At 35.7% G+C, this 13,265-nt stretch overlaps 1 protein-coding gene across 5 annotated transcripts in view; it reads left to right on the forward strand.

The window, feature by feature from the left end:
* Positions 1-13,265, forward strand: part of FER (FER tyrosine kinase) — a 154,223-nt gene that overhangs the window by 104,547 nt on the left and 36,411 nt on the right. For 4 of the 5 annotated variants that reach the window (XM_038125679.1, XM_038125682.1, XM_038125681.1 and 1 more), the window contains exons 15-16: positions 751-866; positions 2,458-2,552. In XM_038125679.1, the coding sequence (XP_037981607.1) occupies positions 751-866; positions 2,458-2,552 (211 nt within the window). Of the gene's footprint in view, positions 1-750; positions 867-2,457; positions 2,553-7,448; positions 10,759-13,265 lie in introns of those variants that run through there. The other variant, XM_038125683.1, reaches the window with a different exon arrangement.

Consider the following 13,265-nt stretch of genomic DNA (forward strand, 5'->3'; position numbering starts at 1 on the left):
TTTATTACTTAATTTCTCTTCTGCGAAAGCTAAAAAAACCCTAAATTGTCTTGGGGATTTGTTCTTCACTACCTAAAATGTCTGATTATAAAAGGAGCTGCTTTCTAAAGTCTTGTGCAAATGAGAGCCTTACAGATTTGTCTTTATAGAGCAGTGCTGAGCTTGGGTTTTAAAGAAATTCTGGATCACCACACACAGCAATACATTTTGCAGTGAGTTTAATTTATGATAAAAATTAATATTCAGTGTTTTCATTCTTCATATTTTGTATTTTTTCTTTCTCGTATATGAGAATGTTTATGTTATTTTGGTGTGTTCTGTCACAGTTTTTGAGATCAGTTTTTGGTCTCTTCCAGACTGCAAGTTAAAAACTATTCACAAAATACAATAGTGTGAAAATATAAGAGTGCAGGAGTAAGAATAAGAAGAACAAAACACTGCAGTCACTGTCAGTTGATTTGAAAAGCTACTAAGAGGTTTTATGAGAAAATTCTAATTACTTGATCAATGGTGTTTTTTTCCTCTTTCCAGCAAGATCAAAACAGAACTCATATGCTGTGTCCATATAATAGATGTACTATGTCAGAGTGAATGGCTTTGGTTAGGGCAGATACTGAAAGAAAATCTTATTTGGCTTCATAAACACATTCCAGAGTTATGGTCCACTTTTAGTAGCTCTCTGCATTATTTTTTCTGGCAATGAATTAAGATGCTATTTACTTAGAATGATCTTTTTTCTCCTGATTTCAGGGTAATTTTGGTGAGGTGTATAAAGGAACATTAAAGGATAAAACCCCTGTTGCTGTAAAAACTTGCAAAGAAGATCTTCCTCAGGAACTGAAAATAAAATTTCTGTCTGAAGCCAGGTAGGTTCTCTAAAATTACTTGTGGCAGTTTTTTCAGTTTTTATCACCAGATGCATTTACAAAACCTGGCCTTCTGAAAAATTAAAAAAGCAGTAGTCAAACTTTTCCTTCTTTTCTCTCCCTCAGTACATTCCGCAACTGTTGCCCTGGTAACTAAACATTGGCATTTTTAACGTGTGAATGCAGTGGCATTTTTGCTTGCTGAAAACATCTCATTGACAAAGCAAGCAATGCCTGTAAAATAAAATTTTGTTGTCTCAAGTGCTTTTATTTAGAACTTCTAAGATATGCCATAAGGATTGGGATAAGAAGACTGGAAGATGCTGTTAATTTAAGTGTGATTATACCAGGCTTAACTCCTGCCTTATATTCGTGGCTAGTAGAGGTGATCAAATGTGCCTAGATTACTTTCTTAGTGGGGTATAGACCCCATGCAGTTATTTTCTCTTTGTAAGAAAAGTTTGCTCCAATAGAGGTATTTTATACTGTGTCAATCAGCAGGAGATTATATGCTTCTTTTTCAAATTACAGACATGACACAATGTGCAAAGCATTCTGAGTGTCAGCTGATGTACATAGGTAGATTCTGAGACTCCAGGGAGAGGGCTGTCTTGATATAAATGTCATAATTTTTAAATAACCTTGCTTCTTCTCGCTTTGAGGCTTCATATGTTTTAATTTCCACTCCCAAGCTAGTATGATCAGTATTGGAAAATAAAAGATACTATCTACATTTATAGAATGAGGATCAGACACCCTATCTATTGAATAATTTTAAAAAACTTGTAACTTGGCAACAGCAGATATATGTCATTTGTTAAGCAGCTTGACACTAATGGGAAGAAATGGTCTGAAAAAATGGAATGTGTTATTTTTCGCTAAATGTGTGTGTAGATTAGTATTTTACTCTTGATCCTTGGGAAAAAGAGAAAAAGAGGAGGTGCTTTGAGTCAGCAAATATCAGAACAAACATTTAAGTTACAAGGTCCCTGTAGAATTTTTTCTTGCTCTTCTTTTCGCTTACAAATCTTAGCATGCTGTTTTAGGCTGGAGATGTTCTTATTAAAGCATTGTGTCAAAAGATGTAAATTGTTCATTTAATTCTCAAAATTGATGTCCTTATAGTCTTCTAAAACTTATTGTAATAATAATTCTCTCAAAGTAATATTGGAACACGTGTGCTTTTGAACAGTGCAGCGGGGAAGCATACAGGCAAGCTGTGCATACTGTTTTGATGTAGCTCTGCTTCTGGTCCACCACTGAAATTCTGATTATATACATGGATTCTATCAGGCCATTTTTTAGTTATATAGATAAGTGTCATATAGACAAATGGTAAAATTACAATAAGAATAATTTTTGATTTATTAGTTTATTATTTTGATTTTCATTTCAAACAGAGTGGTGATTGATCTAACAGAGTCTATCAAATCATTAATTTTGGTAACAGTAAGGATATTTTTTTCTTTGATAACAATATTGACATCTTCCATTAAAGTAACATTAAAGGTTTTAGATATTCTCCTGTAATGTTTCATCAGCGTGTACAATTAAGTTTATTAATATAATAAACTTCTTGTCTGTTTTGCAGAATACTCAAACAATATGATCATCCTAATATTGTAAAACTTATAGGAGTTTGCACTCAACGACAGCCTATATATATTGTTATGGAACTTGTTCCAGGTAACTAATTTTTTCCCTTTTTTTGCAGCATATTTCCGTAGGTTTCATTATCTCCGTAATGTGAAATGTATTGTTTCCTATTTGTCTTATTCTGCCTTCTTATGACTGACCTCAAAAGTCACCTGTGTTGCAAATCTTTGAAAATGCTGGGTTCTACTAGCTTTAGAGTGGTTGAGCTCCACAAATCTATTGAGAATTTTACTGTAGCCTTTAAAGACAACAAAAGCTTCATTAGTCTCCTGATGAGATATAAAATGTTATTTCCTTTAACAATAGAATTCAGTAGTGCATATGAAGTATTTAAAGAAACTTCATGTCTAGTTAATGTCTCAATTTTAATAACTCTTGTTTGGGTCACCTTTATTAATATACATTTTTTTCTTTACCAGAATGTATTGTTTTGTTTTAGGGTTGCTCTTGATTTGTTTTTGGAATTGGGTTCATTTTATTCAACAATTGCTGGAGTGAATTTCAAATTATTGGGATGATAACAACTTTTGGACAATTTTACCTCTTTGTTGATATTCTCAGCAGCTGAAAAATGTGTTGGTTTGGTAGCCTCTAGTACTGCTTAACATGCAACACTGTATTTGTTTTATATATCACTGGATTTATCTTCAAAATTATATAGCAAGCTTCTTTAATAACCATTTTATTCAGGAAGACTTAGATTGTTTATAATTCTTGAATACTGGCTGTAGAGTGAGAGCACTGATGAAATATTTGACCTTGTGGAGTTTTCTGCCTTTATTAAATTAGATTATATTAGATTATTATATTTGAATGCACGATTAACTTTATTAAAATGGAGACTGAAAGCAGTGTCCTCCCTTTTAAGGGGTACTTTAGTAATCAGCTTCTCCAGACGTCTCTGAAGATAAAAGTAAATCCTGATCTTTTAACACCTTTATCATTCTGGTTCAGGTTTTTCAGAGCCTTGTACAAGTTGTTGAAACATGCTAATGCAATTGAAGAGGAATTGAGTGAGAACTTTCTTCTGATTCTTATGGCTGTTTTGCAGTTCAAGTCTATCCAAACATTCTTGGGATTGAATTAGCTTCAGAAAGAAGCTTCTTGCAAAGAGAATTGTTGCCTATTTCAATGGTCTGTAAACCCCCTGGGCTTGGTCTGGCTGTTCTGCCTGCATGCCCTGATAAACAAGGGATTGCCTTCAAGCCACCACACTTTCCCACATGCTTTTACATCTTGGCACACCAAAAGACTGACCATATCAGCAGAAAACATAAGGATGCGAGAGAAATGTCAAATCACTTAGATGAGCAGAGACACAGCGATTCTGATGTTACTGTTTTTCCTCTTTTTCTAGTGACAAGTTTGGATGATAATACAAAAAAATGATAGTTAATAGTGCTCTGACTTGGTATTTAATGGCATCCTTTGAGGAACAGGATAGTGGTAATCTTGTCTTCCACTTGACACTAAACTTTCTCAGTATCTTCATTGTTTTGTCTTAAATGTGTTTATGCTTGAAGGTGTTTAAGCAGTTTAACTCTGACATTCTGTTTAATAACTAAAAATGTCAAGTTTTAACTTAGAATTGTGTTCTGTGAATGTATGCCTGAGAACACATGTAATTTATAAATGTCTGACAGCTTTTCCCCTGAGGATAAAATTATCTCCATAAAACAAGGGATTTCCCCTGTGTTTTCTGACTTCTGTCTAATGCTTGCAAATTTTCTGCAGTTTTTATATCCCAAATACACATAGGCTGTACACCTACTGTGTCTTTTGAGACTCCTGTGGTGTGATTCCATAGCAGCTAATTCTACTTTGCATTCCAAATACTGATTTCAAGTCAGAGTCTTAATTTATTCAGGTCTTAGAAATGTATATTGAAACTTAGCACTTTATATAGAGAGGTGCTGCTCTGTTAGTGATTCTGTTATAAACTGGCTCTGCAGACATAACTTTGTTGCAGGTGTAAATGGGATTAAAAGCCATGCATATGGATAAAGGCATCAGTGAAAACAGTAAAGAAAGGTTGGAGATGCATCTTTAATTGTGTCCATCCTTTGTTACATGCAAAAATAGCCCAAATGTTGCCAGCAAGTAACAGAGAAACAAAGTTGTCAAAGACAATTATCCTTTGCAGTAGACCCTTTTCTTAGGGGGTGTTAACATAAGTGACATGTCCTGTAGTAAGAACTGTAGTGATAAAGAAATGTCAGGATGGTTGATGTAGGAATGATTAATTGAAATAGTAAACAGTGTAGCATATCATGGATATATAGAATCATAGAATGGTGTGGGTTGGAAGGGGCCTTGAAGATCATCCAGTTCCAACCCCCTGCCATGGGCAGGGGACCTCACCTGGCCTTGAACACGAGTAACTGCTTATTACTGAGAAAAAAAAAACATCCTTTATTTACTGTTCACTGGCTGTTGGCCATACCGATGTCACTGTACATGTCCTCCCAGTGTCAATCCATCATAGATTACTCCAGTACAGAAGGAGAGACTTGGTTCTTTTAACAAGCTGCCTATCAAGAAATTAGGGAAAAGTTTTAATGTAATGTATGTGTGTGTTATATAGATCTCGCTTTAAGGGATGCACAGAAAATTGCATCTGATCTCCCTGCCATTGGCTGGGTTTTTAGAGGGCCAGGTCTCTTCTCTCCTAGGTCTTGTCCTACAGGTCTTTCTGCAGGTTCCTCTGCAAATGGGAAGGAACATCTTGTAAGCAGAGTGTGTGCACTGTTTATTTATTGTAGAATTCAAATTTAGTATTGCTTTCTGTAAGCTATTCTTTTAGTTGTTGAATAAATAAATTAAGTAAAATCTTCTTTGTCGTATACTAACAGAAGCTGAATTGTATGTAGCAGCAATTTCCTTCATGTATATATGGAAAGTTACATGTATGCAAGAAATGTGACCTAAAACCAGCATTCAGGAATTTGCAGAGTTACTAAAAGATAATTTCTTTTCTTCAAACCCTAACAAATTTTCCTGCCTTTCCTGCCCTCACTTTCCCAAAATTACCAAGATAGCCATGGAAAATGAATCAATAAACTGTTACTATTTTTCTTCTTAAGGTTTTATGTATTTATCATTTGAGATCTATACACAAATCTGATTTGCAGGCTTAAGTTATGCTAGCTAGCTTCTGTGAAAAAGAAATCTAGCCAAGCAGATGGTTTATAAATTTTTGTGGTTGCATAATGGATAAATTTGCAATAACCTTTAAGGCACTCTTGCAAATAATTGATTTTATTCTTTTTTACCTAAATGACGTTGAAATGCTAACTAAAAGGATAGACAGCCTTTGGGCCCTTATAAAAATCCTAAAGGATCTTTATAAGGGCCCAGTGCTGTAGTTGCTGGATCACTTTTCAACTATCATGTCATAAGAAAACCCCCTGAAGTTTACAGTGGCCTGGTTTTCTTCTGTGAAATTTTTAGTAGACTAAGAAATGAGAAAACAACTCTACTTGGAAATTACTATCTTTCCATTAAAACATTTTGTTGTTAATGGAGAATTTGCCATAGAGATTTCCCTTCTATGACTTATGACTCTTTCTCTATGACAACTGTTGTTCCTAGTTTGAAAATATTAGGACTGTTGAAAAGACTGATGCTTAGGTAAATCAGACTGTTGCGACATGTTAGTATCTTGTACGACTCTGAACATGATATAGGTTGCTATAGGTTATTTTCTTTGTAATATTCCTCGTAATTTTTACTGCATTATAGTGAAATGCTCTTTAAGATGGGTTTGATAAGGTTTGTTGCAAAGGTCACATCTGGTGGAGTTTTTTTCTGCTATCTTCTGATCTAAAAATAGGAATACTGGACTGTTTCATAACTGAACACAGTAACATTTTATTAACCTGTTGTGATACACTTTAAGTACGTAATTTATCCTAAGAAAGATAGAGGAAGTCAAAATGAAAATTGCTAATGAATTTTGGGAAATGAAACCCCCTATGTTGAGACTTGCCAAATGCTTGATGGTATTGTAGAGCCATGAATTTGTATTTTCCTATGGAGTTGGCTGATCTGACTGAAAAGTAATCTAGTAAATGTGCAACATGAATCTTATAGCTGTTCGGGGGAATTGCTGCGTATTTGCAACCACAGGAATTTTCTAATGCAGATAATCCTTTGTTAGGGATTGTTTCCCACATGAAAAAGAGCAGAGCTTTGTGTAAGAGTTTATAGTGCTGTGTAAGAAAGAATGTTTCTTTCCTGTAATGCCAAGTCATTCTGAAAAACTGAGCATTATACTCATATTTTCTGTGTTAATTTATTAATTTTTCTTTGCTCTGTGTCAGTTGTCCCAGTGGAATTTCTGTGCTTTATCTTGCATTGTTGACCTTAAAACTGAAGAAAGAGAAATAATTACAAGGAGCTGCTTTGGTATTCTGAACAGTGAAAGAACTATTTGCCGTTGTCTCTTTATGTCACACAGGGCATAAGGAGTTTTCGTAACAGCTCATTTTTAGCAAATTTGATAATATGATGAAAAAGACTGCCTGGAATACTGCCAGAGTCCAGTCTGACAACTGAGACAAATGGATGCTGCATTTTGTTGGGGCGTGGAGAAGATCTATCAGGAAAATGCTGAAGGGGCTACAGAGCCTGCTTCGGGTTCTTTTCTTTTCAGACTCGACATCTTTTCATGAAAAAAAAAAAAAAACAGGAAAAAAGGAAACTAAAATCTCCTTCTCTTTTGCCCTTTTTAACTGTTATCTTTCTGGCCTCAACTTCTCTTTTAGTGATCATGGGCCACAAAGTGTGTTCTAATTCATTGCAGTACTTAGGATCATTTAACTGCATTTTCATTTGCTTGTAATTTATCATCCACTCTCCCATGTAATCAAAAAGGAACTGCAGGAGTCCCATTAAAAATTTGAATGTTTTTTCCTCTTTCTTTAGGGGAAGAACAAATCAAGATCAAGTGTAATCTATAAGATGCAAAAAGCGATCCTAAGCTACAACATTCTTTCTTCTCCTTCTTTATGTTAATTCCAATTTACTTGAATCTTAGTCCTGAAAGGAGAATTTAATTTAGAGGTAAGAACTTGGCGTGTCCCTGAAATATGTGTTCTAGAACGGGGCATTTTGAGGATAGATGTGGAATCCTGTGGTGCAGTTACCACTTCATGCAACTATTTCAGCAACTCATCTTATAGGATCTTCCATGGTGCCTCTGTCCCTCCAGCAAAGAGTCTGCAAGATAAGCACCATCATCGTGCTTGCACCATCTCTCTCTGAAAAAATTGTCTAATTAAAAGTAGATGCAAACATCTTTGTGTGTTCCAGTGCTTGATTCAAGGTAGTAGACGGAAGCTTGAAGTCACTTTCGAAGCTGAAATGTTTAATCTCAAGTTGGTGGCCTGCTTTCTCTGTTTTGGGTTTCTATATATTTAAACATTTTTATAACTAACAATAGTTAAAATTAAAACCCCAGAAATAATTTGGAATAATTTTATTTCTGCTACATCAGGCTATAAAATATAGGCAATTGAAGTCTCTGTCTTGTATGTTGAGTCTTAATATAGCTTCCTCTAGCATATGCATTATGCTAATATGATCCATGATGGGGATATTATATTTTATGATATTATGAAAACTAGATAATATTCCTGTACCAGGTCCTTGCTTCAGACAGTTCTAAACAGTTTCCCAGCAGTTGTCTCTTGGCTCCTGATGCATTCTGTGGCCATAGACCATATTTAGTGTGTTCTAGCAGTGATCTGCTCTGATCTGATTCTCACCCCCTCTCCCCAGTGTGTTCATGGACATTTTTCATTCTCCTACTAATGCATTGCATTTCACTGGGGTACCAGTGTGCCTTCCTGATACCGCTGTAGGATTCCTTTCTGGTAATAGATACATGCTTTTAAAGAAGGCAACTTCCTTTTTAACTTAACAGTAAGTTTGTGTTCATTGTTTTAGCTAAGTTGTGTTGGTATGTTCTGAATGCTGGCAGCTGGAAAGAGGTAGAGCTATGCCTGCACATGTTAACAGCCATGCAAATATCCAGTAATCTAGAGGGAAGATCGTCAGAATTAGGTTTCAGCTATACTCAGCTTATATCCAGACATGTGCAGTCAACTTCCAAGGGGGAGTTCAGCAAGGTCATAAGTTCTGTCTTTGCAGCTGGATAAGGTTAACCTGTAGAGGTCTGTTCTGAATCATTTGGGATGCAAATTGCCTGTGCCACTGATGCAGAAACAAATCAGAGGTGGCAGGTTTTATTAGCTCAGGTGCAGCACTGCTGGATGTGAAGTGCCCTGACTCCCAGGCACATCCAGAATGAGCACCGCCATTTATGTCATGCCTGTGGCCAGAGTCACCACTCCTGAAAGTGCTCATAAAATGACTAAACCTAGCATTTTGAGATACAGCTTAGTGAGCATGGTGGTGTTTGGTTGAAGGTTGAACTTGATGATCTTGGAAGTCTTTTCCAACCCAAGGGATTCTATGATTTTTAACCCAATTGTAGGTTGCCTCTGAACGCTGTTCATGCTGTCCTACCTGCAGTTGGCTTTGGTCTGGCTTAGTTTATTCACTCCCTTTCTTCTGAAATGTGGCTCCCATTGCTATTTTATGTATGTTAGAGCACTTTTTAACTTCCATGGGGTGTGTTATGTCAGAAATATGTGCCAAAAAAGTGTGGTGTCTTCCTGACCTACCAGGCTCACTTTTTGGCTTTTCTTGGAAAAGAGGACTCCAGGGCATTAAGTGTAGAAGTACCTACAGATCCATTATATGTGGTGCTGGGGAGCTGATACAATTTACTGAATCTTAAATTACTTTTGTGTAATTGCTGTTATTTTCTGCATGTAGTGATAATTTGGAGTATAGTACCAAGTCAGAGCTGACTTCATGCATTCCTCTTGTTACTTGCGCTGGAGCCAGTAAACCCATTTATAACTAAAAACTAAGTTCTGAGACTGAGATGTGTATAATTTATTTACTAATGTGAAATACAATATCCTTATTATCTTCAGCTTTTTGCTAAATTAATTCTCTTCTTGGATAAAGGGGAGCAGATGCTAAGAGCAGATGCAGTACAGGTATATCATGGCTTACTTGAGCCTTAGATTAGACCTCCTCTCTCTGAGGTGCCACTGATTTCATGCACAGGCCTGATTGATGCTAGGAAATATCTGAACTTTTATTTTCACAAAGTGTGATTCAGCTGCTGTGTTTTCTACTTCAGTGGTTTTTTTTTCTTTTTCCTACTTTTGAAGGCAGTGAGATCTCTATAGAGATCATTCATGTTTTTTCCTAATTGCTTCTCTTTAGAGAACCCCTTCAACTTTATTAAAGTTTTGCATGATCTCACCCATTGGTTTTATTGGTTGTATGTTCTCTGTAGCTGTCCTTTGTGGGCAGATTTCAGATCTGAGTCCTATCATGGAGTCACATCCTGAGTCTTTACTGCACACTGTGCAAAATTAATACAACAACAACAACAACAAAAAAAGAGTCCATCAAATTCCAATTAGAGATAAAGTGCAGTAATAGTGACATTCTGGCTTTGTTTTCTATTCTGTTCTCCTTTTTTCTCTAGTCAAATAAGTTATCTTCTCATTATTACTGGATAGTGAAGCCACCTTATGTCTACTCTGCAGTTTCTCTTCATACAGACTCCTGTCTGCTTCGCTAGGTTTTCTCTCTCTCTTTATCCTCTGAAGTTTCTGGCTTCCATTTTGATTTGTCCCTGTGACTGTGCAACTGGCTATGCTTCTGCCTGTGCCATCTCCTGTTGTTGGGCATTTCACTCAAAGAGCCAGACACCACCCACAGATTCCTTCTCTCTATGTTCCTACTTTTCCCTCTTCTCACCAGCCCTCGTGCAGTACGTGCACAGATACTTACAGACCCTGTTTCTTCTTCCTTGCCTTGCTCGTACCCGTGTAGTGCACATGGGTCTCCTCCTCCCTCTTTGCTTCATGGATTCCAGATTATTAAGAAAAGTCAAATTCCTTTGTAGGTGGTGGTGATTAAAAATTCCTTTTGTCTCAGAGCTCCTGTTTAGTAAAATAAGACCAAAGCTCTGGTCTCCTTTTATAGTAGCATTTCAGACTATAGTTGGATTTTTATCTCTTCACATGTTCTAGGCTTTGATGTTACTGTATTTTTTTATCAATATTGTACAAAATCAAATCACCAAGTAGATTAAACTAGAAGATCCATTTTTTAAACTGAATAAAAACAACCAAACATGAAAAATTAGTGAAGTGTTTTGGTAGTTGCAAAAACTTCTGTATTCAATTTCTTTCTTTTTATTTGTTGTTATTCACTTTTTTCTTTTTACTTTGCCTGGAGTAGTTTTTGCTATAGTAGGTATTTAATGTGTCTGTGTTTAAAAAATGTTAATTCTTTTTCTTTAGATTAAAAAAATCCTCTCTTCTTCAAGTGCATTCTGTTTCACATCAGCTATCATGTCTCTGTAATCTGCAATACTTTTCAAGGCCTTTGATTATGGCTTATTGAGCATAATCAGTTTACGGGAATTATTTACTGAAGAATGGAAGACCTCTTGGGGAGGTCTTCCTTTCAGATAGTATCTGAAGTATCTCTACACTCACAGTGGGTATCCTTACAGCCACAATACTAAAACATAAAGAGTCCAAGTAGTCTGGGTTGTGTTGTTTTGGCAGCAGAGAAGACAAGGGATTCTAGCTGTTGATGTCCCACTATGATTTCTGGTTTCTTCTTGATAGGTGATGACAGACTCTGTTTTGGACAGGCAGTTAAGTCACATGGGATATTGGGTTCATGCTCTACCTTATTTGTTCCACCTGAAATCTAAAGCAGGACTGCTGAGCATTGTCAATATTTGCTTTATTTTGATAATCGTGTCTGTAGTCTGTCATCCAGTTGAAAGGAAGTGAAATAGCATGTATAAATGTTTTGTAACCTTCTTCTCATCTTCATTTTATCACAGTGCAGTTATTTTGTGCTCATAAGTCATCTCTGTTCTGATCTCATCACAGGTTGTCTGCTAAAAAGCCATCCACAGCACAGTTCTGGTACAAGCCACATTTTCTCTGTATTTACTTCTTTGCTGCTGCTGCTCCTGTCCTTGGCTCTCAGTGCTCACTATTAGTTTAATTTTTTTTCTTTCCTCGTCTTTTGTTTTCACATACAGATATTTCTACTTATACTTCATTACTGCCATTGTTAGTACTACATTGGCAGTACTTTTCCTGGTTATAACAACTTCTATTTGCTTTGCTTTACAGGAAAAATAAAGTTTTGACTGAATTTCACAATAGTACTCTGAATGCAGTTAGAAAAGTAAGCCTTGGGTTTATTTACAGTTTCTGTTACAACATATATAAAATAAAAGAACAAAAAAAATGTTAAAGTACTGCATTGCACACAAGTAATGCATTAATTGAAATGTGAGGGCACAGTATGTTATTGAAAATGTGTTTTAGCATTTTTAAAACCTTGTACTTTAAATAGTTTGTCAAATCACTTCTTACATACTTAAAAAACATATCTCCTAGAATTCCATAGAGATGCATGTTTACTATTTTAAATTCACAGTTTTAAGTAACTCCATTTGGGCTTATGTTTTTGATCCCATGTATATGGGATTAAGATACTGGACAAAAAAGGAAATTCTAAATTGTTTTAAGGCTACTTGGAATACTGACCATTTAAATTCTCAAATTTGTAAATACTTACAGCTGCAGATAAAGGTAATTTCAATAGCAATGGCCTGTAAAGCAATTAGGAATACTGAGTTCTAAAGCTCCCCTGGGTTAGGTGTCCTTTAGGACGTGTGGCCACAAGCAAGATGCATCTGCATGGTGAATGTGTATTTAAATATAAGAAGAATTAAGCAACCTCTTTGAACAAACATCGTTTAAAAGGCTGTTTAACAAAGGAAATTTCCCCAATTTATTAAAATTTATATGTGAATAAGCATACATATTACTTCCTATCACTTGTAATAATTGGTATTGTATTAAGACATTTATTAATATTTGTATAATTATTTATGATATTATTGGGATACTAAATAGAGATACAATATATAAACAATGTATGCCTATATACCAATTCAGTGGGAGATTTCCCATCATCATTTCAAAACATATTTTAGTTGTGTTCAGCATCAGAATGGTTGTCAGAATGATGCCAAGAGTGCCTAGAGCAGGTAGTTAGGTGTCACTGTGGACACTAGCTCAGGAAAACACTGAAATATGTGGTCATAGTTGATTATAAATGCCAGTCAAATCAGAGATTGCCATTACTTAATACTTTGTAAACCTATTTAACATTTTCCATTGTTGTTTCTTGCATTTTTTATTTCTTCTCATAGATCACAGGGGTTTCTTTTCCTCTTCCAAAGCAACAGCTTGCTTTTTTGTGTGCAGACGAGTGAACTGTTTTATTACCATGATATGCTAAAACACTTATTGTACAATGAAAAGTTTATGCTGTAAAGCACAGCCAACACTAGGAATTGCTGATGCGTGGTATTTTCACACTCTCAGAATTCCAGCATGTAATCAGAAATAGTTCCCATTCACAGCAAAATTCACACACGAAGGACTGTGTTCAGAAGCCCAGTTATAACAGGCTGCTCTCATGGAGCTTCTGCTTATGAATTACATTTTGTCCTCTGCTTAGTAAAATAATTCTGTTGTACTAGGAGGGGACTCCAGAACTGTTACTTATCCTCCTGTAAACCCAAAACAGGCAAGCCATCTCTACTAGGTG

This window comes from Motacilla alba, chromosome Z, assembly GCF_015832195.1.
Source record: "Motacilla alba alba isolate MOTALB_02 chromosome Z, Motacilla_alba_V1.0_pri, whole genome shotgun sequence".
Classification (NCBI taxonomy): domain Eukaryota; kingdom Metazoa; phylum Chordata; class Aves; order Passeriformes; family Motacillidae; genus Motacilla; species Motacilla alba.